We start from the raw sequence: 27,028 nt of genomic DNA, 5'->3' as shown, positions 1-27,028 counted from the left end.
TCAGGCCGAGACGGAGGAATGTGCTTACCTTGAACATGTGTAAGCGCTTCCATCGAGTCCCCACCTACAGAGCGAAGCACGTTCATTACGCTTTTGGGGCTGTAAAGCCTCGCCTCCATTGAAACACAACAGAAAGCACAGGTACCCTGCCCCAGCAACTCGGGCAGCTGTGCGGGCCGGGTCCGGGCAGGCGGCAAGCCAGAGCCCCCAGGTTCACACAGGTATTTCCGAGGCTCGCCTTTCCAAGACGGCGCCGGCTCCGAAGCCGGGACCCCAAGATCACCGGGACCCCGAGAGCACCGGGACCCTGCGGGCACCTGGCCCGGCCGGGCCCCCTCCCCGCCCCGGGAGCGCCCCTGACGTCAGGGCGGCCCCAGATTGGCTGCGCGGGGCCGGCACCGGGGCAGGGGCTCCCTCCGCCCGCCCCCTCCCCTCCGCACACGCTTACTCGCCGAGAAACTCTTAAAGAGGGGTTCCGCAGCAGCCGGCATCGGCTCGGGGGCTGTTTCTCGCACACGCACGCAGCCCCGGCAACCGAGACATCTGCTCTCCATTGCGACCACCCCCCTCCAGCAAACACCCTTCCCCTGCTGCTCCTCCTCCCTTCCCGCTCCGGCTCGCAGCTCGGCTCGCACCCGCCGCTTCCTTTCTTCCAACGATGTTTTCCTGCTCCGCGGGGCGAAGTGTTTGCTGAACTTTCCGAACAGTTTGGGGGGCGGGCGGGAGGATCCTGAGGCTCTTTTCTTTCTCCGCCCGCCCGGAGCAGGTTGGGGGGCAGCGAGCGGAGGAGGGACCCGCGCCCCGGGCGCAGGTCGCGCACACACACGCGTCCTTTGGCGGAGAGGAAAGCCTTGCACTGCACCAGGGCTCCGCGAAGTTCGCCGGCTGCCGGGGCTCCCGCTGTGGAAATGGGTCGGATCAGATGGGGCTTCCTCCTACTCGCCGCCTGTGCACTTTTGTCACGAGGGCTCGCAGCCTCCGAAAAGGGCAGGCTAAGGAGGATCACGTACGTGCTGCAGCCCGGCCGGGGGGGCTCCTCTGGCAGCCGGCAGCAGCGCCCGACGCTCCTCGGGGGGGAGCAGCAGCAGCGCACGTTCAATGTGCAGCTGAACGCGCGCTACGGCGGCGGCCCCCTGGAGCGGACCCGGCGGATGAGCAAGCCGGGCAGCGCCGCCGTGCAGCTCCGCCTGGGCCCCGCCGGCCAGGGCCACCCCAACTCCGCCGCTCACGCCTCCTCCTTCGCCAAGCCGGCCCGCTTCAGCCCGCGCCTCAAGGCGCCGCCGGGCCCCCACGGCAACAGCAGCGCCGCGCTGCCCCTCCGCCAGAAGCACCAGCTGCCGCCGCTGCCGGGGTAAGGCCCCTCCCGTCCCGCACGGCCCCGCTCCGCCACCGCAACCCCGGCCGGCATCTCCCCCATCTCCCATCTGCTGTCGCCCCTCGGGAGGGGGCAGAGGGCGGGGGGCTGTCCGGGCTCCGGGGATACTCCGGTGCTCCCTGCCCGGCCCCGGTGCCCGCTCGCCCGCCGAGCACCCGCGGCACACGAGGCCGGGCGCGGGGCCAGCTCCCCCATCCCGGGAGTGCGCGGCGGGACCGTGCACGAGGGAGGCGTCGAGTTTAACCGGGAGCTTTCGTTCTTCCCGCCTTTTGTCTCCCCGGCGCAGCGCCCGCCCCGCCGCCCGGCTCGGGAAGGGGAGCGGGGGTGCCCCGCCGGCCACTGGTCCTTGTTTGCTGTTCCCGCAGGGTCAATGTGTGCGGGGGGCAGTGCTGCCACGGCTGGAGCAAGGCCACGGGCTCCCAGCGCTGCATCAAACGTGAGTAGCCGTGCGGTCCGGGAGGGATGTGCCGTGACACCCCGGGGCACCGCGCTGGCACCTGGCGGGTGGTGGATGCGGGGATCGTCTGTGGGAAAAGAGGTGTTAGCTGAGCCACAGGACCCATGTAACACTCTTAAATCCCTCCTTCCTAACCTTCACCTTTGCTAAAGGATGTGGTCTTGCTTTTATTCTTAGCGCAGATAGTGACATTTTTGGAGAGAGCCTTGTGGAGGCTTTGTATGTGTGAACATCTCCTCCCCATCAGTTCTTGGTTTTTAGAATGGGAGGTTTAACGGGGTACAGAATCTACCAGAGGAGCACAGGTGGGGAGCAAGGAATCGTCATCTATTCACCCACATGAATGATCCTGGGCTTCCCACATGGAATTTTTGAAGCAATGAACAGCATGAAAGAAGTGGGTTTGGTGAAGGTCCTGTAGAGTGATGATGTACCTTTGCTGGGATAACTAGCAACACAAAATATGTGCATAAAACAACACTGAGTAAATCCTGCTGTGCTCCAGTTTTTCTTTCTAAAGGGAAAGCAGAATTTCTGCTACTTTAGGCAAGTTCAGAATGGTTGCAAATGGCTAGACTGGAGTGATGTCATGAGGTCAGGAAGGATGGGAATGGCATAGGTCTTCAGGGAGCTCCTTGTAAGTATCACTGAGATTGGGCAGATCTGGAAATATTGCTGTAGTTCAACAGGACAGATTACTGTCCCTGACAGAGTTGGAGTAAACAGTGCTTTCAAGATTTCTTTTTCCAGTGGCTTTTGTTCCTGTGTGGGATTTTTCACAATAGGGAAGCAATCACTTTTGTAATCCTGACTAAGGTCAAGTACCTTTGACCTGTATGGACTTGTTGCTAAGAAGCAGAGACTTTATGACAGTAGTTAAAGACAAAACTTCACCATTTCCCTACTAATTTAGACATGTATTTAAGATATTCTTCTACATTAACATTTTCAGATGCACTCTGCTCTTAGGTTAGCCACATTTTGCTTAATGCCTTACAAGTTCTAGAATGTTTTCCTTCAGTTTACAGTGGTATTTTGAGGCTAACTGCAGAGCTTAATTAGCACCCACCTTAACTTAAAGAATAATCAAAATGAAAAGAACTTAGTAATTTCAGGACATTAAGTGAAAAATGTATTTTAACTGTGCTATTGCCATCCAATTTTATTTTCACTATTTTGAACAAAACCCATACATTGTTTTTGATTTTTTTTTAATACCTTTTTTCTGTCTTCTAGTAACTTTCATTTCCAGGCAACTTTTTGTTTGTAAATTAAGTAATTTTCTTTACTTTTTGTCCTTTATGTTTTGTCTTTTTCACTTCTCTGATTGTCATTTATCTTCTCTTTTTGATTCCCTTTTATGTTTAGAGTCTTCAGTAAGGACTAAGTCAGACAATTGGGTTTTTATGGGATAGCTGTGTAGAATTTAATTTAAATCCATTAATTACTTGGTTAGCTTGTATAGTTACTGGAGGAATGGAGTAGCAGAGACAGAGCTAAAAGAAAGGTAGGTGGGGGATTTTCTCATTTTGTACCTCTGATATTAGGCTCTCCTTAGCACTAAATATTTTTATTCCCTGCTCTGATGCTACTCTAATTCCTCCTAGCAGTGGTATAATACACTTGGCTTGGATCTTCTCAGTTTCACCCCTCTCTTGGCAGGCCAAGGGAAGCACTGAATGTACTGAAGGTTGTCTGTTTTGTAACTTAGGCAAACCATGAGATAGCATTGACTTGATTCAGCTATGGAAGATTAGTCTCACAGTCATAAAAGCCAGATATCACCTCTTCTGATGTTCCTTTCAGGGGAAGAGAAAATCTATAACTGAACTACAGTTAACCCCTTTGTTTCCTGTAAAGTTAAGTGAGTTTTTAAATTTCAGATAGCAGGCTCTGTTGGTTTTGAGTGGCTTATTGCAGCAGTGGATTAACTGTGCCACAGGTGCTGGCACACCTGAGCTGACTTGATGCAAAGTCAGTTTGATTCTGTCAGGGTTTATTAGTTCAGGCTCAGTATCACTTTAATAAGCTATTTAGTCTCTGGGGCCAGATTTTACTCTTTTGCATGGTGCAAAGCCTAAGTTAATAAACCCCAGACCCATACTGGCTCTTTCCAGAGTCAACTTCCATTTGTCTGCATCGTGCTTCCAGATCCGGAGTGCTGAGAGCCAGCTCTGATCAGCGAGGTTTATTAGCTCAGGTGTAATCCCAGGCTGGAACAAGCAGCATGTGTTTCTGCTCTGCTGCACCTGTGTGAATAAGCCTGCTGGAACCCTCAGAAAGAGGGGGTGAAGGGGCAGAGCTCTGGTCTTGCAGCCAGGCTCCCTTCCCTTCCCTGGTGGTGTTTGCTAGCCCTGCTTTCTCACGTGTGAGGCTGTAGCTGCCATTCCCTTGGGCGACTCCTGTCCAGGCTGTTGGCAGTCTGGCTGGGAGCAGTGGCAGCCACATCACTTTTCCTTCAGTGGCAGCAACAGGGGGTGTTTGAAATGTTTCTGTGCAGGTCAGAGGGCAGCATCTGCACAGAGGAAGCAAGGGAACTCTGCAAGTCCTTGTATTTAAATTTTAGTTTGAAGCTGAACTGCTTGTTGTGTTTACATTTGTTCGTGTTTTCTTGGAAGTCTGACGGTCTTCAGAAGGTGAACTTCTGTCTTTCTGTAAACTGCATGAGTGCCTGTCATATCCAATTTAGGCATACAGGGTTTTTCCCACTCTGTCCCTAACATTTCAGTTTTACTTTGAAAAGTTTTAAGAACTTTTTTCAAACTTAGAGTGACTTAAGAAGAGCTACATCATTCTAATTAAAAAGATGAAATGATAACACTCAGTGTTAAAAGTATTCAGAATTACTTTATGCTGGGAATATGATGCCTAACAATCAAAACCAGCCTTTTTGAAGCTTTCAGAACATCCACCTTTGGGTAAAGACAAAGGTGGGAAAAATTGAACCACAACAGTAAACATCTTGGAAAGTTAGAAGCACGTGAAAGGGTTTAGGACAAGGATTGTCTTCCAGTCATAGTTATCACAGGTTATAATCTGTGCAAGTGCAGTAATGAGATACCACCAAGGCTGGAGACACCATGTTTTGTTAGTACTTGTTGCATAACAGAGCTTTATAGAAACATTAATTAGCTCTGTAACATGTCTGTAAGGCAAGTAAAGCTGAGACTGTGGGGGTTTTATTATTTCATTTGTGGAAATTAAACCATAGGTTAAATGTGGTCTTGGACAAGTTAAAACAACTGTCAGAAAGACCTGTGCTGGAAATCAGGAGTTCCCACCCAACTGAGTGTTTATCCTGCTGAGATCTGTTGTCTTCTACTTTGTTACTTGCTGCTAAATTTCTGTTAGTTAAGACTACTACAAAATACACTCTTCTGTTTGTTCTCATTTTGTTTGCTTAATGGTACAATGAGCTACTTTTCATGTTGGGAATGTAAGAGAAAATTACCTGTTGTATAGAGAATCTGATATCTTAAAAAGATAAGAAGAACCATTTTGTTTTGGTAGTAAACACTTTGTAAATGTCTAGTATGTTTTGTCTGGAGTATTAGTAACAGTTGTTTGTGAGTGTTCTCAATGTAAACTGTGTGGTTAAAAAACTGAGGAGAGAGCTAGCAGTTTTTAATGGCATGAGTTCCTTACTGCAAAGGTGCAAGAAAAGCTCACAGGGTAAAGAGGTGAGGAAGTGGATTTTGCAGGAACACATTTAGAGTAAATTTCCTATAGGAAGTGAAATTGCTGTCTATGTAGAACCCAGGTATGCCATCATTGTCAATTAAGATTAAAAGGGTCTTAATTCTTTCTTAGCAGAAGGTGTTGTGTGTGTGCATGCATGTATTCCATGCATAGGGCTAGTACTTTGGTGTTGGAACTGGACTGAATTCTAGGAGTTTGATCATGAGCTGTCTGTCATGTGCTTGGGCACTGTGGGAAGGTGATCAGAAAATAGGAAAGCAGTTTGTTGGCTTTTTTTTTGCATTAAAAGAGTATCTTGGTAATTCTCTTTTTAAAAACTCTCCTTGACTCAATGTTAAATAAAGACATTACAGAGGTTAAATTTATTTTTCAGAGTAAGAAAATACAAAACAGTAGATGTTTGCTGCTGGAGAGGGAGGAGACTAGAAAGTTGTGTGAATACTTGCCCTGAGGAAAGGTCCCTTTTTCCATTTCTGGATCTGCTTGGCCTCTGCTTGTGTACTGCTGTTCAGTTTGAGCCACCTCCTCCCTGAATTTCCAGAGCTGTACTTCTTGCTGTGGCTGAGTGAGCATGCTGCAGCTGTGTCCCCTTCAGGACATGGGCACCTGCCAGTGTGACCAGTGGCTCCAGATCACCTGGATGGAGTGTGCCCTAGGTTGCTTCCAGCTTGGGCTTCTGAGTTGCTTCAGGAAGGTGAAGGAAAGGTTGCATGCTTTGGTCTTGCTCTGAAATAGGGTTTAGGATCCAGACCTGGAAACTTAGAAACATACATGAGTCCTCCAGTTCAGACATAAAACTCTGTATCACTAAATATTTTAGCATGGGTTGCTCAGAATTTACTTTTTTTTTTCTTCAGTTCAGCTCTTAGAAAGTGGTATCTAGAAGAGATGTACTTTTCATCATTGAAACTGAGTACTTCAAATGTTTGCAGCTGTGCTTCTTGGAGGTTTTCTGGTCACAACCGGCTCCTGAGGCTTGTTCTTAATCAGTTTTGTGGCTTCTGTTATTTACATTGTATATACAAAGTATAACTATAACATACTGTCTCCAAATGTTGTTTTTTCTCATTCTAAGACCATCATCTCAGTAAGAGCAGTATCAATCTTCTTCAAATTATGTCTAAATCAAAATTTAGTGTCTGAGTTCTAAAGAGACGAGCTACTTTGACCCCATGTGACTGACCTATACATTCACCCTTTTTGATCTATGCTTTGATGTGGTTTTTAAACAATTCAGAATTGAAAAACTGAAAGTTTAAGAAGCTTAGTTTTGCCTTTGCTGTGCTTGCTACTGTAATGTGTAAGTAAAATTTCTGAATTTCATGTGCAGGAAATGGGCCTTTGTAGTGGGAAAGCTCTTATTAGGCCTTGATGATAATTCTGCTCTGCTTTATTTTTACTTACTGCCCTTGGAAGGGGGTAGAATGACAAGGTCCAAATTCTTGTAGTCTTTGTCTATGTTAGCAAACAGCATGGAGGTGATCTGTAGACAAAATCCTTTGGGTTTGATGAGCTGAGGCCCTGGGCATGTGTGTTTCAGGGCCTGGTGTTTTATTTTGGGCAAGGTGTAGTGTGGTCTTGTGTAATGAACACTAATGTGAGGCTGAAATACATTAGGTGTGTTCTTAGAGTGCTCATGTTTTGAGTTTACCTTTTTATTATTTAGACTTTTTTTTTTCTTTACATCTTAAAAGAAATAGAGTGCATACACCTAAAGATGGTCCCAAAACACAAACCAAACCTCTGTGAGTGCAGTTGGTGCAACAGCTCCAGGAGAGACTGACCTCAATCAGCAGTAATGCAGACTTTGAGCACAGTGTCTGTCTCCTGGCCATGGTTGGCAGCCAACCTCCCTCCTGTGAGACCAGGCTGTAAAAGAGCTGTGAGAAGATGGGGGAGCTGTTAGCTGCTGCCTGCTCTACACATGACCCTGCCATGTGCTGCTCCCTCATGTTGGTGAGGAAACTTAAGTCCACAGTTAGTATGAAGTGAAACGTGCCCAGCCTTTTCTTTGTGAGACACTGGGGACTTTACTGGAAACAAGCTTATAATGGTACATAGTCTGTTTCATACAAATACTCCGAGTGTGTATACAATTAAGACTGAACAACAAAAAAGAAACATTAGAAGAAACTTGTCAAGATGCTGTGCTCTCACATTGGAGCAAATGACAGATTGATAGTGAACTTGTTCAGCTCACTGCAGCAGTCAGTGTTAACAAAATAAGCAAGACCTGAAGTAAAGCTGTGTTAAATCTACAGTGGATAAAAAGTCCTGAACACTTCCCTTCTTAATAGAGAATCAGAAGGAACACAGAAAACTGAGGTGTTTTGGTCTTTCCCTTTCAGTTCCCTGGCTGTTTGTTTCCAATGTGTAACTTGGAAGTGGAGTAGAAAGCTGTGTAGGTGCCAGGGAAAGCTGTGTTTCCTCCATCAGTTGTGCACTGCCTGGTTCTGCACGGGCGTAGGAACAGCATGATGTGTTGACAGAGGAGTGACACTGTGATACTCACAGTACTACTCTTACACCTCTCTTCTTACAGCCACTGTTCCTGAGCATGGAGAAGGGAAGAGCTGAGAGGGGCATGCTCCCCTCTTCTTCCTGTCCTGCAGAGTGGCTTTGTGTACGGGGCGAGCCTCCCAGCCTCGGGAAAAGCAGGGCTGTAGCAAGGAGTGGGGTTCTGTGAGGCCTTGAGAAGAGTGCAGCCTTCACCTTGAAGGGCTGCTTATGCCAATTGATCCTGCCTTAAAGCAAGCTTGGCTTGCCTGGGAATTTTAGCATTTGTGGAGGGTAGATGCAGAGGGGCGCACACCTCCCTGAACTGTCTCCTTGTTCAAACTCTGGAGTACTGGTGTTGAGAGATTATGGATGGTTCTGGTCCTCAAATCAGTCCATGCTCTGTTGCTGATATGTTAGCTGCTAGAATGGTGTAGGGTTGGGTGAGGTTTCTTTCTTTAGTTGGCTTTTTGTTCTGCCTTTAAAGCAGCAGTACTTGTATAGCCTAATTTATTCCTAGAAAATAGATCCTGTGCATTAACTACAGAAAGAAAGCAAATCTTTAGCATTTCTCTGTGTCTATGACTGCACATAGAGGAGGAACAAGTATTTTACATGTCATTAAGGCAAGATGGTTATTGAAATACAGAGCTAAAAATAGGTCTGCTTGGGCATGTTTTTTTTTTTGGGTTTTTTTTTTGTGAAGTGCAGATGGTAATCCCTGCATGTGGGAAATTGTTTTGTGTGCTATGGCAAGACTTGCTTTTTTATAATTGAGATCAGGTTTTTATAATCTCTAAATGGTAGTTTAGACCTGGAATTTCAGAGCAGCTCAACCAAATTGTGAACTCTTATTGAGAGTTGGTTGAATTTAGGGAAAACTTTATCATCCTTATTATTTTGCTTACTGTATGGTGATTAATATTTTTTCTCTGGTCTTTCTCTTTTTTGTAACACTTGTCTGAATCCTGCATCCAGTTAAGTATTTTCAGTTGCCTTTTTACTGAGCTTGTCTTACTTTGTTCAGTTTCCTGTATATTTATTATGAAGTATTTTGTAACAAAATGAGTAAGCACTGTACTGAGAAATGTTAAGAGAATTAAAAGGATTACATACTGGGGTGTTTACACACTGGTTTTCCTGCTCAAGTGGTTATGTGTGAATCTGCTGGTTTCCTTGGCTTAGTCCATTCTGCAGTGAACACTTTTTATTTTGGGCACTGGGATGCTAAGGAGATTTGTAGCATGTAAATGTTTGTATTGTCAGAATATGCATAGTTATGATCTCGTACAAATAAATTCTTTAAAATGTCCCTCGGATTGTACAATCTTAACTATTTATATTATATGAACTCCAGTAAACATAACATGAATGAAAATGCCAAGTGTCAAACAGTTGCTGAGAGAATAATGCATCCTTTGTTGAAGTTGAGCTTGTAAAGTGTTTGAGTACAGTTGCTATTTAATTCTGATGAGTCTTGGCATTTAGAGATTATACTGTGGAGATGCATAGAATATAATATTAGTGAAGTACATGATGTTGCCATTAGGTTAAGAGAAACTTTTTTGTGTGTTTCTTCTAAAAGAAGCATGTATGCTAAAAGCATTGATTTTTGTTTCCTTCCCTTCCTGGAGGTCATGTTTACATGCCAGTGTGGGAATGAATCTGATGGTTTGAAGTGGACAGCAAACAATTCCAACACATGCTTTCATTTGAAGTGTATTTAGGGAAAGAATTCCTTAAGACCATATAGTTATGATAAAAATAAGTTCCTGTGTAGAAAGACATGTATAGTTGTAATACTACCTCCATTGGTAGTGTAGAGGTCACACAGGTTTTCTGCAGTTAATGGAATTTCTTAGGATTATACAAAAATAATTTCAACTTTTTTTTTTAATAGTCTTACAATAAAGTTGTATCACCCTTGGTTGCAAATTCCTCTCTCCTTCATTCTCAATGAATGTTTAGAATTACTGGATGCGTTTCTGGTAAACTTTTCAATTTTTGAGACCTTTTTGGTGTTAGATACTCAGAGGACTAACTCCCAGAACAGCATTTGCTTCTGTGAGTTTTTGGGTTTCTACACTCCAGTTGCATCCTCAGTCCTGACAATGACTTAATACTTTAAAAGGGTATTCAGAGTAAAAGTGAAAAATGAAGTGGCGAGCTAAGCAGTAGTGTAGTTCTGAGAACAGGAAATTCTAAAAACCATTGCCCTTCTTCAGGATGTCAGCACATCAGGACATTCAGATTTTTCTGAGGCAAACTGGAATATGCCTCTTTCCTTTCAGAGCCCACAGCTTGTCGCCTTCCAAGGAAAGCGCTTCGCTGCTTTTCTTCTGGAATCGGTGGGGATCATCACTCTGTCTTTCAACCCAGCAGGAGTTAAAGGTGCCTTTGTATCACAGCTTTTCGTTTAGGATGTGCACTCAACCAGGATGAGCTTTGGTTTGGTTTCCTTGTGTGCTTGAGGAATAAAAACCTTGCATTCATGAAATCAGGCAGTATTTGTTATGCCTTTAACAGTATTCCTATGTTGCACATAAATAAACTTAAACTCTGCCCTCAGCACAGATGTATCCATGTCACAGTGTTGGTTTTTCCCCTTTCTGTAAACTTGATGCATGCATCATTTCTCAACCATTTTTGTGCTGAAGCCTGAAACAGCTCTGTACTTAAAATCCTCTTTCCATTTGCTGTACTTTCTATTATTTGCCCTCTGGCATGTATTGTGCCTGGCAGGATTTGCACGTCCTATGGCAGAAGCTGATACACACTGTGCCAATGTGCACTGTGATGAAATTTGTTGGAAGTCTGTGCTGGGCTATTGTGCGTTCAAGAGGAGAAAAAAGGTAAATTTCATGTGGAAAAAGAAATAAATATGGTGAATGAGTACATTAGAAATAGCTTAAGACTCACAGCACTGTTGTGGTGTTGAAGTATTAAAAATTTAGGAACTACACTGAAAAATGTTGGTGGGCATTTAAATACAAACCAACAGCAGTTGCTTATTAAGGGAAATAAAGGTGGAGCTGAGGTGAAAAGGCTAGAAATGTGGGTTCAGGAAACTTTTGGGATATTTAAATTTGTTTATTGTGAGTTCCTCATTGAAAAATAAATTTTTGTGGATTTCTATTCTGCACAAGGAAATAAACTTATGTGTTGTTACTTTTGAACAAGTTAAAATAAGTGATTAGCGTAGGAACAAGATTGTAATGATCTTAATCCAAGAATTAGGCTTATTTTAATATTTTAGTACAAGCATTTTAGGACAAGTGGAGTTGGTTATACTTGTGTTTTGATTAATTTGAAGGGAGAAAAGAAAAAATTTTATCTGAACTCCTTCTCTACATGACAATGTTTTATACTTACTGATTCCAGATAATAAATTATGCTAGATTTAGAATGTATTAAAACAAATTACATTCTGTATATGTAGAAGTTTTAAAATATTTGTGTTTTGAAACTATTATAAACCTTTTATTTTAGGTCTTGCTTCTGCAAATATTTATATACACTTTAACTTAAAGACATGAACACATGGACTAAAAAGTGTGTATGTATAGATTAGTCTCAAACCAACATAAGATGTTTTGGAAGGGGTGTGTTTAAACCTAACAGCAATGTTATTTTACTCTTGATTTTCTGAAAGAATGTCACAAATACAACCACACCAGGCCTAGTATGCATTTGTCAAACTCCATAGTAGTTCTGTCTGAGAGTGATAAGCAGTAGTTGATTAGGGAAGGATGTATAAAAAGGATGAGCATTTTGGGATACAGTTTTGGGTTTTTTGTGACTTGGGCACTTCCAAAGCAAATGTGTCATTGACTTAATTTTTAGTAGCTACAGATTGCATGGTCTTAAAACACAAACCCAAAAGAATTCCTGTTCCCTCCCCACTGTTTGGGTCTGGCTGAGCTGGAGCTGTGCTTTCCATTGGTACCTAGAGAGGTGTTGGTTTTGGCTATTGCTCCAGGGTTTTGGCTACTGCTGAGCAGCACTGGCACAGCACCAGCAATGTCTCTCAGCATTCCCTTCCCCCACTGATAGATTGAGGGTTGGCAAGATCCTGGGAGGACACACAACTGGGACAGTTGATCTAAACTGACCAAAGGGATATTCCATGCTGTATGACATCAGCTCAGAGAGGAAAGCTAAGGAAAGGTGAAGAAACAGAGGGTATTTTTTAATTACAAAGCTTGCCTTTTCGTGAAGCCTCTATGCATGCTGAAGCCCTGCTTCCTGGGAAGTGCCTGAACATCACTTGCTGATGGAAAGTAAAGAATAAACCTGTTTGGTTTTTTTTCTCTTTACTTGTGTGCACACACACTTGCTTTTGTAAACTGCCTTATCTCAACCTATGGGTTGTTTTTGATCTTATTTTCTTCCCTCTGTCTAGTTGGGGACTAATAGAGCAGCTTAGTGGCCACCTGGCATCCTGCCAAGGTCAACCCCACCACAAACCCTACTTCTGGAAAGTGAAGATTGGTTATATTGCCTGTGTCTGGCCTTTCAATGTGGCAACTTCCATGGCACAGCAAGTTTTGGATGTGGCTCAAAGAGCAGATCAGTCAACCTCTGACAGAAAAATTCATTGAGGTTTATTAAACACAAAACCAGCACTCTTGCTCAGGAAGTTGCTGAGCCTCTAATTCTTAAAAGCTGTAGTGGTATAAAATTTTACTGTGTCTCACCCTGTCCTTAGGCATCCACCTTAGTAGTGGAGGGGGAGCACAGGACTAAGTGGATCTTTAATCTCACCCACTAAGCTTAGTCTCACTATTTGCATCTTTGCCAAGCTCCATTTTGAATTTTCAGCCATGACCTCCTTGAATTGAATAGGATGAAGCCAATTGCCCTTAACAGAAGTGTATTGGCCTGCTTTTCAGTTTTGAACTTAATACTTCCACACTTCAGTTTTTGGAAGCTTAGCTTTATGGAAAATACTGGTGTTTTCACTTTTATGGGCCATTATTGTTGTCTTCAAACAAAATAATTAGGTCATTCATTTGGCACACTACAGCTGCCTTGGATGTTTTAGAAACTAAACTGCTGTATTATGTCAATTAAAATGTTCATTTTAATTTTTTCCTAAATACATGATCTTTTATCCAGTTTTATGATCTTCTATTATGCAACATTAATGAAGGACTTCAGTCAAAAGGTTAGTTGCTGTGAAGATCTAATGGATGGGGTTTTCTACCTGTTGTCACTGGTCTTTTATAACAGTTGCAGTGTCTCCTGGGGCTTCTTTTGTTAAAGGCTGGTTATAGTAGTATAGTTTGTCCTGCAGAGAATTTGCTTTATGTCCATGCAATGTGTTTCAGGGTTTACATTGCTGTCAGTGAAATAAGTGTGTTCAAGTCTATGTGGGCAAAAAAGATGAGGTAATTTCAAAACAGGTCTGTTTTTTGTTTTATAGTTTTAAATTCACTGCAACCTTCACTTTAATAAGTAGAAACTCAAGGTTTTGTAGGCTTCTGAAGCACAACTTTGGTTCTTAATTACAGGAAAAAGAGTTGAAGTTTTTTCAGGATTGTCTTTTGTGTGTATATTGTTTCTCACTTTTGAGAGGAGAAATGCCATGATCAGTGTCTTAGCAGGCTGGATATTTTTTTCATACTGACTTTTGACATGGTACTGTTAGCTTACTTCTGTGTTGAGTCATTGGTTTTTAAACAATTTCTTGAGAAATTTAGAGGTTAATATAGGCATATGTGTATAAATGTCCAGAAATATATTCATGCTTCCTTAATGTAAAAATGGGACTTTTGAAAGTCTTGTTTTGTTTTTTTTTTTTAAGAGTTTGAGATGTTCTTCTAAAGCACTCTCAACTGGGCCCAGATTTTTTCTTGTGGTCTTTGTATGTTTCATACAGATGACCCAAGTGATGGGGTCACTCTTCTGTCTTAAGAGACTCTCCAAACGCAGTGAAATTTAATTAGAATTTTAGGCTCCTGAATTTATTTTCCAAGATATGATTTATTTTGGTCATGTGCATATAAATTAATTTTCACTGTTTCTAGCAAAATCTAAGTTTTATAAATGAGGCACAAGGAAGATTTGGCTTATCTACTACATATATTTGTATGTACTTGTTGCAAATTCCTTCTCAAATTCACAGTGAAAATGGTCTTCAGTCTTCCAACAGTCAAAGACAAGACAGAGTCTCAAAAATAAAGAAATAGAAGTGAGCAAATGATTACTGTTGTGTTGCCAGGGAGGTGCATAATATGCAGTTAGGGTAGACTAGCTAAGTATTATTGAAAAGTTTCATATGGAGGGGAAAGTGTATGTGAAAAGATGATGCAAAACTCAGATTTAAGTTGTAGGGCAATTCTGGTGTTGTGTGCAGTTGGTATATATGATACATCTGCCAGTGGATAAACTAGGCCTCCAAACTAACACAGTCCCATCCTAATGAGTTAATTCATATATATTCTTGTGCATTTAGTTTATTTTTATATATAGAAATATGTATTAGAACTTGATTGAAGTGTCAAGTACTCTATTTGGACCAGGGCTGTAGAATGATATTTTAAAAACATCCAACTGAACAACTGTATTATTTATCTGACTATGGTGCAGAGTCCTAAGTTAAAGATTCTAGCTTACCTATTCTAGTAAAAAAATTATCACCTGACATATAATTTTGTTGATGTTAAAAGGTCTTTAACAATATTGAAAATATGCTTAGTTTGTAGGAACAAAGTAGCTCAGCCGTGTTTATTTCTTATACTTGCTTCCTTGTATACCATCTTTAATGCGACTAACGAAATTTTCTTTGCTATCTTTTTATGTTAATTTGTGTCATTTAGATAAGATAATTTGTTTTGCCATCTTTGTGATGCAAATTTTAGCATCCAAAAGAGATCCTCAGGGTAGACATGCCTTTGCAGTATTGTGTGTATATGCAATAAGCAATTGCTTTTGTGGCTTTTCCTCCCTCCATTTTTTTTATGGGATTTGCTGCTCCAAGTTTCTTGTTCACTCAGAGTGGAATTGATACTACATTAAGTAGGTCTACAAGCTGGGTGTTGGGTTTAGGCTGCTTATTCAGACTCCCTCTGTAGTCACAAGACAGAGCAATGCAAAGCAGTGTAATTAATCCTCTTTGAAGGCAAATTCTGTTTCTTAGAATCTGATCCCTTTTCACTGATAGTACAAGGAATCTATAGAGGTTGGTCTGGGATAATCACAAGCAGCACCTGTCTTTTTTTTTTTCCTAGGTGTAGCAATGTCTTTGTAGCAGCAGTTCACATCTCTTGTGTTGCTATGATGGGGCCACTGCAGGGAATGTCATTTGGGTTTTAGAGGGGGAAGAAGGGTTGAATTGCTTCATGCATCTCTGCATCATTTTGGTGATCTATAATGTGCCTCTAGGGATTCACTCTAGGTATCTATGCAGCATCTGATTTTAAAATAGTAGTAAAATGAATCCCAGCCTGGATCAGTAGTAAAATTCTCTATCTGTGTAATATTGTTTCATGAGACAGTTTGGGTTTTTAAAATATGAGGAGAAGGGATGCTGAGCAGAAATGAAGATGATTTGAAATAGTGTTATATTTCTCAGTTTAAGTAGTGCAGTTCCTATTTTCTTGATGAAGCATTTTACTTTTTGAAGTTGTTCAAATGTCGTGCATGAAATCAGTATAAGTTATACCAACTTGTATATTATCTTTTGTGGAGATTAGTGTTGCTCTCTCTTACTCCAGTTAACATTAACAATTAATGCCTTTTTTATTGTGGGGAGGGTTTGCATTTTCCTTTGTGCTTTGTTTCACGGGCACTCTTTAAAATGTCTTTTCTTAGCCAACTGTGCGCCGCCGTGCCAAAATGGAGGGCTGTGCCTGCGACCCCAGCTGTGTGTGTGTAAGCCAGGAACCAAGGGTAGCTCCTGTGAGGATGCAGTCGTGCAGGACACCTCTTCCCCTGGAGGCCGGAGCCCCGCTGTTCCCCCGTGGCCCATCCCCCAGCAGGCTGCCCAGCAGCCCTTCTCTCAGAAGGTGCAGCTCCCACCCAAGGCTGGCCCTGTGGCTCAGATGGCATTCACAATCAAGCAGAAGCCTCCTGTTGGCTTAACTCAGCAGATGCAACCACAGTAAGTGTTTTCTTTGCTCTCAAGGAAGCCTGATGTGTCAGATTTATAAAACAACGTTCCTTGCAAGTGTTTTCAAAAAAATCATGCTTGGAAACTGTTCAGATTTTTTAAAACAGCTTCTTGTTTTAACTGTAATATTTCAGTGGATGTTTACACTTCTATTTACTTAGGAGCCAGATTTCCTTACCTGAACAGAGTCACCCATGATTGGTCAACCTCTGTTTTTCTTAGAATGACACTGCTGTACTAATTTTGGAGAAATGATTCTTAATTTACACTGGTGACCTTTTAAGTTTATCCTAGAACAAAGTCTGGCATGGAATTCTGACACCTTGTCTAACTGAGCAGAGTAAGATTTGATGCTTGTGTTCTGGTTTTTTGTATTTGCATTCTTTTCTCTTTTCATATAAGTGTGTGTGCCTGTGCTACAGTGAATACTTGTGCTTGCTTGTGTTTGAGGTTTGGGTTTGTATCTGACTGCCATAAGCAGCAAGGAAACACCCATCTTGTTAGAGAATTTTTTCTCTGCCTCTTTAGTAGCTGGTGACTTAGCCAGTCTTTGATATTGTTTCTCTGAGCTTTAAGTGTTTAATGTGAGTCTGAAATTGTACTATAATTGTACTATTGTTTTTATTGATGTGTGTGACCTTATATTGTTTCAAGACCCCATTTGGTATGGGGGGAGGGTGGTGCACAGGAGGGTGGCAATCAAATGGAATGTGAACAGTTTTAGGTGGTTTCAGCTACAGCTATCCTTCCTCTTTCAGGTGAAGTCAGTGACAAAAAGTGTTTCTGTCCTGTAACAGGTGTTGTTTTTGGAGAGGTTCCTTTTGCTTTTAAGGAAAGTGTAGTCTGTCTTGCTTCTGGTCTCCAGAGCAAAATAATCAGGACTAGGAAATAAATTGTGTTTTCCTGTGTTTGAAACTGTAAAAATGAATGTGGAAGGGTGGTGTGTGATTATAGAGTTCTGCACCTGAGTCATCATAGGCTCCTGAAACAAAGTGCCACTTCCTTTCCAAAGCTACATCTGAGAACAGAGATCGTTGGACACTCCCAATGTTATTTATTATCTCATAACCCCTTTATCAGGGTTTTTTTTTACCTCCTAAGCCCTTCTAATTATTTGTATTTACTGTGGATCCCGAAGTTAAATTAGGTTCATATATCTCTTATGTAATAGAGAAATTTACCTGAATTCCTTTGGAGTTCTAAGCCCTGAGCCAGTATGTTCTTTGAGAAAGGTAGAACACTGAGGGTTTGAGGAAAAAAATACAGCCACAATCTGGAAAAACAGAGAAATTGCTACCCAATTTTAATATTTCCTAGTTCTCAGAGTCTAGTTTCATTCCTACCAGTGAAGCAAGGGTTATTGAAGTGACTAATATGAAGGTGAAATTTCCAGTAAAATCATCAGATTTCTTCCTATTTCCTCTCCAGACCAGATGGACTCATCACCTGATGTCTCTGCTTGGCCCCATAAAGAGCAGCACAAAAAGCCAGTATGAAAATGCCAGACAATTCCTGTCTTATCAGTAGTGATTCCTGTAGAGTATACTTTCTTTTTTCTCCCTCCCTCTACACACAAGCATTCTCAAGGAATTTTTCTTTCTGTTATGATAAAGATCCGCTATCCAAGTTGGGTAGTAAAATATACTTTCAAAAAAAAATTTAAAAAAAAAGGAGGTGGGGAAGAGCCGGGAAAAAAACAAAGTTGTCATCTTTTAAGCACTCTAAAACTGCACTCGGAAGGCTTGTGGCAGCTTCTAGAGAAGGCTTACTTTCCATTATTTCTGGAATAATGTCCAGGGATAAAGGGTTCTTCTTGTAAAAAAAAGAGAATGTGTTAAACTGATATTTTTCTGTGCTACTATGAGAGTTGTTTGGTATGATGCTCAGAGTATTTCTAGAGGATGCCTACAGCATTTCATGCTTCACTAAGATCTCTTTACCTGCTTGCATGAGACATCATCACAGATGTAGAGGAACCAACTTCAGACTGACAAAACCAGTCATCTGTTATCTGCTATCCAAAGTGCCTCTGCATGCTTCCATATGCAGTGGGCTTTGTTGTTCATGTGACCATTCTCAGCCTAGGATTTGCTCCTAACTGTAGAGAGACTTTTCCAGGTAGAACTGTTACTCTTTGAGATCACATGAAGATAAATCTATTAATATTGGCATGGGAAAATGGAAAGCTGAGTCTCTGAAGTCATGAGAACACCAGCCTACAGCCTTGGCTGAAGCCAGGTTTTGAAGCTGGAGAGGAAAAGGGATGTTGCACAAACCAAAGCTGTTGTATCAAGTGCAGCAGAAGGCACATGTTTAGATGCAGCTGTTGAAATGAGTGGCAGTGATAGTGCTGTTAGGCCTAATAGACTGTGTTGGGACAATCCACAGGGCTGAAAGATCCTCCTGAGGTCAGGTCCCTAACACTGAGAGGGGTGGACAGGCTAGTTCCTGTTCCAATTCCTTTTTGAATATATTGTGATCATGTGTGTTGTGTGAGGGTGCCCAGATACTTTTGGAATGGCTTTTCCTTTTCCCACTCGTGGAAGGTGGAGTCATCCACACTGTCAGTGTGATGGTGTGCTGGTCTGGACACTGCTGCTGTGCAGTCAAGGACTGGACTGGTGACAGCCAGGGTAGAACCCAACCTGAAATGCCTAAATTAGCTCCCAGAGGAGACTTGCCTCTACAGAGCTTCTGTTTTGCCATCCTCTGTCTTTTTGTTGTTGTTGTTGTTTTATATAAGAATGCAACTTTTACAACTTCAGTCATCAAGATGTGTTCATGCATGCTTTCTTAGGATCATGGTGGCAATGATATTTAGGAAAGCGGGGAATTAATTTATTTCTATCCAGATATATATTTTTTAAGAAAAAGGTGCTGAACAGAAGGAAAGCTGGAGAGAGATTAATTTTCTGGGATATCCTGAGTTCAGCAGGTCTGTCATAGCTGTGCTCTGAAGATGGATATGCTGTCAGGTACAAAGTCTTATCTCAGAAAAATGCTAGCAGAAGGTATAGATGACTGTAATTGAAAACAAGTGGTGTTTCAGAAACAAAAATCTGCTTCTTATTGGAACCTGTAGGGAATTCTGATCTCAGTAACAGGCATGCTTTGTGGGTCTGAATTCCTGTGATAGCTCTCCAGTAACTCTGGGTGTTCCTTTCACATCTCGTGTTCTCACTTGCTGGCAGCAGGATAGCTCCAACAGCTTGATTTTGTGCATTTACCATCTGTGTGAGCAGAACAGTTTTGTTTTCTGAAGGCATCTTTCTAGTACAATTTTGGAAATGATCACCAGAAAGAGTATGGCATCAAGCAACTGGAGCTCAGCAATACACTGCAGTGTCACAGCATTGCTCCTTCAGCCTCCTTTGAGGCAGGTGGTGGTGAAATGTGAAAATTTGCTTTAATGTTGGACAAAGCAAAGCTCATCCAAGGAGTGGTGAATGTACAGACTCCAGGTGACAGACTTGGACTTATTGGTGTGCCTTATGTACCCAGAAATCTTTGCTGAGGTCCTTTCCAAACCTGTGTTCCTGGGTCACTGAGTCTAGGCCCATGCTACGACAGGCAGATGTATTGCCTGCTAATTTTAGTGAGCCTATCAACTGATGTCTTAAAGCTGTTCAAAGATGCAGTATTAATATTAATGTTTTAGACTGGGTTTTTTTCCCAGTTTTAACTAGTTGATGGCAAATCCATGTGAATTTAGATTGAAAAAAACATGCCTGAAAGAAGAACTGGATATCCTGTTGTGGCACTACAGGAAAACAGTGTAAGATGGTCATAACAGAAAATGGAATACATGTTTGGTATAATATGTAAGTTAAATGTTTACATATATGTTTAAAATCTGTAGAGATTATTGACTTTTTATTGTGCAAACTCCTGTAGACTAAGGTTCACTGTAATGCATAAGAGACTGCTCTTTTAGCTATTTCCTGTCTTGCATACCAGTTCTTCTTTGTATCTTTGCATGTGAATTTTTTTTTTTTTTTTTGTTAAGAACTTCGGGTTCTAAGACTGGTTAATACGGTAATACATCAGGTCTAAAAAAGATTATAGACTGGCTTTTTGAAGCTAGTGTGAAAGTAAGTATCTCTGAAGTACATCCTTTTTCACCATCATTACAATAGTTTTGTAATAAAGATATACAGAGCAAGTGAAACTACTTACAAGAGCCCTGCACTTCTGCACTTGAACTTAAGTGTGAGGTCTGTTTGAAAATACTTTATGAAAGCTCTTGATAATATTGAACTTGTGTCAAAAAAGGCCTTGACTTTTTTTTTTTTTATTTTTTAAGGAAACTTTTATTTAGCAGGGATAAAACAAGTTGGAAGTATAAAGTAGTTGGGTCCAACCCTTTGCTTATAGCAGGATCACCTATAGGGTGTTGCTCTGGCTTTGTGATTGAGCTTTGAATACTTTCAAGATTGCAAGATGGAGATGTCCATTATTTGTGGACTTCTGTTGCAGCGTTTGCCCTCGGGAAAGAGAGTATTCTCTTTTTATAGTTGAAGTTTCCATTGTTGCATATTTATTGTTACTCTGTGTCTTTGTGCTGTATTTCTCTAAGAAGTCTGGCTCATCCTCGTCTACAGATTCTCAAGAGGCAGTTGTAGACCCTTGAGCTATATATTTTTTTTTTTTTTTTAGAGCTGAGAACTTTCTGCTCATATGTTGTGTGTCCAGTCTCTGACAGTCTTGATGGCCCTCTGCTGGCCTTGCTCCACTGTGCTGCTGTCTTGATTTGGGGAGTCCAAACCTGGTCACAGTCTTTGAGATGCAGTCTCACAAGTGCCTGATGGATGCAATAGTCGCTCTCTTGACCTGTATGAGTATCCTGCTGCCCAGTATATGATTGGCATTGCCCAGTATATGATTGGCATTCTTCACGTGAGGATGTGCTGCTGATGTGTTCAGCTCATCCACTAGGACCCCCACATTTTGTAGAGCTGCTTTCCAGCTATTCTGGTGCCAAATCTACACTCTTGCACAGAGATACAGACCAAAGCTCTGGAGCACCAGGTAGGAATCCTTGGTTGTAAGTCATGGACTTCTCCTTCTGTCCTTGTAGAGCCAGTGACAGAGCTGTCTGAGCTTGTACTAGCAATGTGTGTTACTGTTCACAGACTTTAACATTTAACTCTAATGGTCAGAGGTGAGATTTTTCCAGCAGTTCTTGAGCTCACTGCTTTGTCAGGGAGATGAAAACCTGGCATTCTGTCTACAGGTTACACTGCTGGCTGCATTCCTTCGTGGCTTCTGACATGTAATGAACTTATGGTGTGCTTGTCTCAGGATTGCTACTGTAAGGTGGCTCCAGGGAGACTCAGGAATAGAAATTTTCCATTGTAAGCTCTTTGGGGTTGATGCCTTTTTCCTCAGTGTTTTTAAAAAGAGTCTTGCTGCAAGTGTACCCTATTAGCCAGGTTATTCCTAATCTTCCTAATAGACTTGTAAAGAGTTTATGCAGAGCAGTTATCCATATTGTCCTGTAAGGCACGTTCCTTTTGAGAATGTCAGTGTATGCTTCCCTCTCACAATCCCAGCAACTTGGACACACTCCATGAGGTAAAGTTAACTTTTAATTAACTTGTCATTAAGTTTGGGGGTTTTTTTGAGTGCTACTGGAATAAGCTTATGCTCCTGTATGTCAGTGCAGCAAAAAGAGACAGTGATTTGGGCATGTTCCATGTGTGTGGAAATCATTGTCTTGCTTTCAAGGCACTGCTTTTCAGGAAAAAAAATTGCCTCTAAACTGTACTGGTGCTGTCAGCTTTTAATTGAAAAGCAGACATTAAGCCACCATTTCATGCCATAGTGTTTTAAATTTTTTTTTTCTAGTTTAAAAACACATGTGCTTGACCATTCAGTGTTTGCAGTGTTTGGACCTGTTGGGCATGCTTTAATGACTAGTTTGTAGTGTTACTTGTTACTGTGTTGCAATATGGTCTGTTCTCTTCTAAAGTAGCTTTTTCAGGTTGTGGTTTAGCTTTTTGGTTTGTTTTGCTTTTTTTTTTTTTTTTTTTTTTTTTTTTTTTTCTTTTCTGTAACTATTGGAACTTCAACTATTTGTTATCAAACAATTATTTCAGGAGATGTTGGGAAACTATCAGAAGAACTTCTTTCCAGGGGCTTTTCTTGGAAAGTACGACAGTGTGTTTTGAGTTTCCCAAAGATATATTTGCATTGTTGAAGTTAGGTTTGATATATTGCTATTGTGATATTCAGAACCTTGCTATTAAGAAGGTTTCTCTGTTAGCAAGTGTTTTTGAGTGTAAACAATTGTGCAACAGTTTTATACTTATCTGAGATTTTTAGTCAAACAGATAAGCATTACCCATTCAGGTTACTCTAAGCAAACTACTGTGCAACAGTGATGATAATAAGTTGTGGGTAAAAATTTTTAAAAATGCTCCAAATAGGTATTTTCCTTGCATCAAATGGGAATTCTTTTCTTATGGTTTTTCATTCCCTTCTTTACAGCTGTGAATAGAGCTCAGTAGTTTGATTTGGAAAACTGTCTCCTGTCAATGTACATCAAAATACCTTTAATTTGCAAAGGAAGAAAAGCAAAGTGAGAATAGGCTTTATTACTGATTTCAGGAATAAAAATTGATACAACAATATTCAGTCTTTAGTAGAGTCCATGAGCTTTAGTTTAGTGTTGTAATGATCACTGAACCAGGGGAATTTTCCTCTGTTTCAGGTATTTTGAACTTGGAAATGTCTGTAGATATCTTTGGTCTTTGTGTCAGAAATCTTGCTTAATATTTGGTCTAAAGCCCTTTAAAATTATATTAACTGCATCTGATCTATAAGTCTTGTGTACCAATATAACTTTTGGTATTGTGTTAACTTCCAGTTGCTATTGAGACTTTGTTGTTAATAACCTTATTAAATAGATGACAAAGACACAAAGGAGCCCTCTTCAGGGGTTTTACTTAGTCTTAGAATTTTGCTAGTGTAGCAGATAACTAGATGGATTAACAATCTTCATTAGGATGATGTGGACTGGCCTTAGACAAAGGCAGATGTATCTTCAGAGTTGAGACTGTCAGATTAATTATAAATGCCTCATTGATTTCATTGTTATGGGTAGCCTGTTCGTTCATGATTCAGGAACCCTGAGAGACACATTTCATCTGCAGTGAATTTATTTCCTTCAGAGTCCAAATACTTCACTGAGCAGCAGTTTCCACTTTACCTAGGTAAAGTGGATAACTCGATAAAGTTCACCTATGCCACGTACCCTCGTACTTTGATCAATTTTGCTCAGAAATCCAAAATTATTGTTTTATACAAAGTTGCTAATCTCACCACTTCTAAGGAGGCTTATTGCTCATGTCATCTGGTGCTAAAGTTTAGGAGTTACTGTTCATCAGTATCTGTTGATAGTGGTATTTCTTTTTTGTGTGTATTTCTTTTTGTGTGTTATTTCTTTGAGTGTAACTGGTGAAGAGCACTAGGCAGATGGAGAAAGTGGGCTCTTCTGCTCATGTCATTGTTCAAATACACATTGAGACTTTGTAACCAGCCAGCAGTCTATTAGAAGGACTGCAGTAAATCCTTTTTTGTTTCTCTCTTTATCAAATTTTCCCTAAATTTTCCTATGGTCTTAGAGGGCAGTGCTGGAGGACCAGAATGTGAACTGTTTGCTAATTGCAGTGTTGTTTCTGAAGACAAGTCTGCAGGTGTACTCAAAAGGTTTCGTGGGCAACTGAATTATGGCTACTTGACTTTGAGTTAAGCAACTTTCTACAGTAAGCAAAGGACCTATTCTTGTTCAGAAAATAATTTTTATATGTGTTATGTTAGGAGAATAAATACCTTTGGAGTAATAGCTCAACAAAGCATTATAGTTACTGAAGAGAATGTCTCTGTACTTGGAAACATAACAAAGCATGATTTCTGATGCTGAGACATGAAGTTTTTTTACAAGTGTAACCTATAGCTTTGAAAATACCTCCTCCAGATGTGTACAGAAAAAATATTTTCTGATAGGTTTTATCTACTGTAATAATTTTTTAAGTTTAAAGTAGTGTTTTTAAAAGTACCATGCAGCTGGGGGACAGACTTCATTAAAGCCTCTAGCACCACTGGAGGGTATTGAAAGGAATTCTTTGTCAGCTTGGATGCTGTGAGAAATTATGTTTCAGGCTTGTCAGGGATTTTATAAGAGGTTTTGTAGAAAAAACTGCTTTTGGATATTCCATGTGCTGTTTTTTTTATTTTTTGTTTCATTAAAGAAACAACTGAAGCTGCAGTTCTTTATGTTCTGTGTCAAGAAAAGAGATTATGTTAAAAGGAGATAGATAGTATTAGTACATACTATTATGTCATTGGGCAGTAGGTGGCAAGCTTTGCTTTTCCTTCTACTTAGGGTTTATTTTCATGTTGCAGAGTGCCAGAATTTTTAGAGGAGTGGTTAAAATTCACTGGATTATGTCATTTATTGGCAGCACATTTCTTTAACAATCTCTTTTGTTCTTTGTGGATAATTGTGTTGCTATTGAACACTGAAGGAAAGCCTCTTTTCAAGTGATGGATACAAATCAAGAAATGTGAGCTCTGTTGTATTGTCTCATGACTTCTGGGTTCAGATTGCTAATAGAAATTATACAAATGAGGTGAAGTCAGTCTGAAATTATTTGGGATCTTCCTGTTCAACTTGTGTTGTGTACCACAGTACAGCTAGGGGCATGGGGGAACAACACCCTCTTTTAGTACAATGTTTTCTTATGTTCTATCCCTGTAGCTAATACATCTAAAGGAAAAATAGTAGAATATTTATTTGGCTTGCTTATGATGTGTCATGTCCTGTTCTAGTCTGTGTGCTCACATCCTCCCTTCCATTCCCCCCTGAATTGCTGTAGCTGTCCTCACAAACTCAGCCTGCTCTGCTGATGTGTGGGGGCATACAAGGGGACAATAAAACAGCAGCAGCAAATTGTCCAGCTAAAATAAGGTTATGTAGAAAGGGCAGTGCTAGAGTGTTTGTCTTGAGGAACTTTTTGTTGGGGGTGACTTTCTCTGCTCAGACTTCTTGCCTGGAGCAAATGACTTGGCAGCTGGTGAACTAGTGATCAGTTCTATATCTTCACCAAGGATAGCAGGGATGTAGAACCTCTGCTCCTGTGCAGTTCATCTCAGCTGGTTTCCAACTTAGGCATTCTCAGCTTTTCTCTAAAACAATTTTTACTCATTAGCTATGTTAATTATATTAATTTCCTTATAATGAATGAGTTAGAATTCTTCTTCCTTTACTGTTGAAGTTTTGGGAAAGTTTGTTCTGGATTAAAAAGCTTACTTGTTTCTTTCTCAGCCACTCCATCCTACATGTACTTTATAATAATTGCTCTGAGGAAGATCACCTGTCTTGGATATCCTTGATCCCAGACATAAATATATTCATTCAACTGTGCCATTCTAGAAACTCTAAAACAGTAATTAACATTTTCTTCTTACTATGGCAGGGCATTCAGCATGGGAGAGAGATCTCTTTGTGAACATAGAGGCTCCATATGAATTTATATTTTCACTGCTGAAGCTTTCTGTCCTCACACAATTCCTAATGAGGATCAGAGCTGTTTTGGGACTGGTAATGTAGACCCAAGCTGTCAGTTGAAGGCATGGTTAGTTTCATGCTGCAGGGGCACTAGGCTAAAAGGATCTTTGGCATCAACTATTGGTGAATTGACACCAGTACTTTGAGATCCTGATCCTGTGGTTAAGTCTTGCTTCTGTAGTCTTAGGCAGTGCTATGATCTATGTGTGCTAGAACAAAAACTGGTTCAAAGGTAGTTACTCATCTCTTTGTGCTGCCAGGCACTGAGTCAGCCCTCAGGAACACCTCCATTCATCATTCTAGGAAATGTAGTCATCAGGCTGCAGGAGCTGAAGTCACTGTTTAGTTCAAATGGCTGGTCTCCCTCAGGACTGGGATCAGTTGTGTTGGCAGGGAATGTGGAGATGATTTTTTGATGACAATAATGTCAGTCTTGTGTCAGTGTCCTTTTTGAACACTGCTGGTGCACATTTCAGTGCTAATCCATTAAATTGACAGATAATTTTAGTTACTATCTGTTGGACTGAGTACTTGCCTGTTAAATGGATTATAGTACACTTGTGTCTAAAGACTGTGATCTTGAGTGTGGTGTGAAAGGCAAAAAACCCTGTGACTATTACAAAATGGGCTAATCATTTGATAGGTGTTGTTAGCTCACAATGGTGTGAGAAGTGGGCAGATCATTATGGCAAACTGCCTTGAGCAAAGCCTTTGGTGTTTTGGTGGACCAAGTCCAGTCTGTTCTATATTTATAAGGCCTTTAGAATGTGAACATTTGTGATACCTATCACTCTTTCTTCATATTTCCTCAACTGTTGGGGTTGAAATCTTTGAGGCTGCAAGTATCCACTTTACTTCTGTTGAGAGTTCCACATGAATTCTTTTCAATTGACTGGACCCAGATAACATCTGGTCACATCAAGTACTGTGCATGTGCAGTGAACTTGTGTCCACCAGAAAAACAGAGTTATCTTGTAAAGAATGTTGAAAACATAAAGTATCAACACTGCAGCAGTGTGCAAGGCAGTCATGAGATGCAGCTGCAGTCCTGTACTTCAAATTATTGTTGCTCCTGAGATGATGTAGCCTACCTTTGCATGAAAGTCTTGTTTTATCCACACTCTATCTTCTAGTTAAGGGAACATCTCACAAACAGCTGGTAGAGGATATTCAGTTTTTTTCATTAGTATCTTTGACAGGAAAAGGATTCTCAGAAGTAAAATCTTTTTGATACAGTGGCTTAAATTATAGGGAGCCAACAAGGGATCTCAAGCCAGCCAGAGCTTATTCTAGACAGGAGAAGAAAGTTTTTCTATG

At 41.1% G+C, this 27,028-nt stretch overlaps 1 protein-coding gene across 7 annotated transcripts in view; it reads left to right on the top strand.

The window, feature by feature from the left end:
- Positions 1–496: 496 nt before the first annotated feature.
- LTBP1 (latent transforming growth factor beta binding protein 1) overlaps positions 497–27,028 on the top strand; it is a 184,481-nt gene continuing 157,949 nt past the window's right edge. For 3 of the 7 annotated variants that reach the window (XM_079332375.1, XM_079332372.1, XM_079332371.1), the window contains exons 1-3: positions 510–1,351; positions 1,741–1,811; positions 15,843–16,131. In XM_079332375.1, coding sequence (XP_079188501.1) covers positions 909–1,351; positions 1,741–1,811; positions 15,843–16,131 — 803 coding nt within the window. In that variant the 5' untranslated portion in view covers positions 510–908. Of the gene's footprint in view, positions 1,352–1,740; positions 1,812–15,842; positions 16,132–27,028 lie in introns of all 7 variants that reach the window. The other 4 variants (XM_079332376.1, XM_079332374.1, XM_079332377.1 and 1 more) reach the window with 3 other exon arrangements.

The sequence above is a fragment of the Erithacus rubecula genome (genome assembly GCF_903797595.1).
Source record: "Erithacus rubecula genome assembly, chromosome: 2".
Classification (NCBI taxonomy): domain Eukaryota; kingdom Metazoa; phylum Chordata; class Aves; order Passeriformes; family Muscicapidae; genus Erithacus; species Erithacus rubecula.
This window is presented reverse-complemented; position numbering and strand designations above follow the sequence as displayed.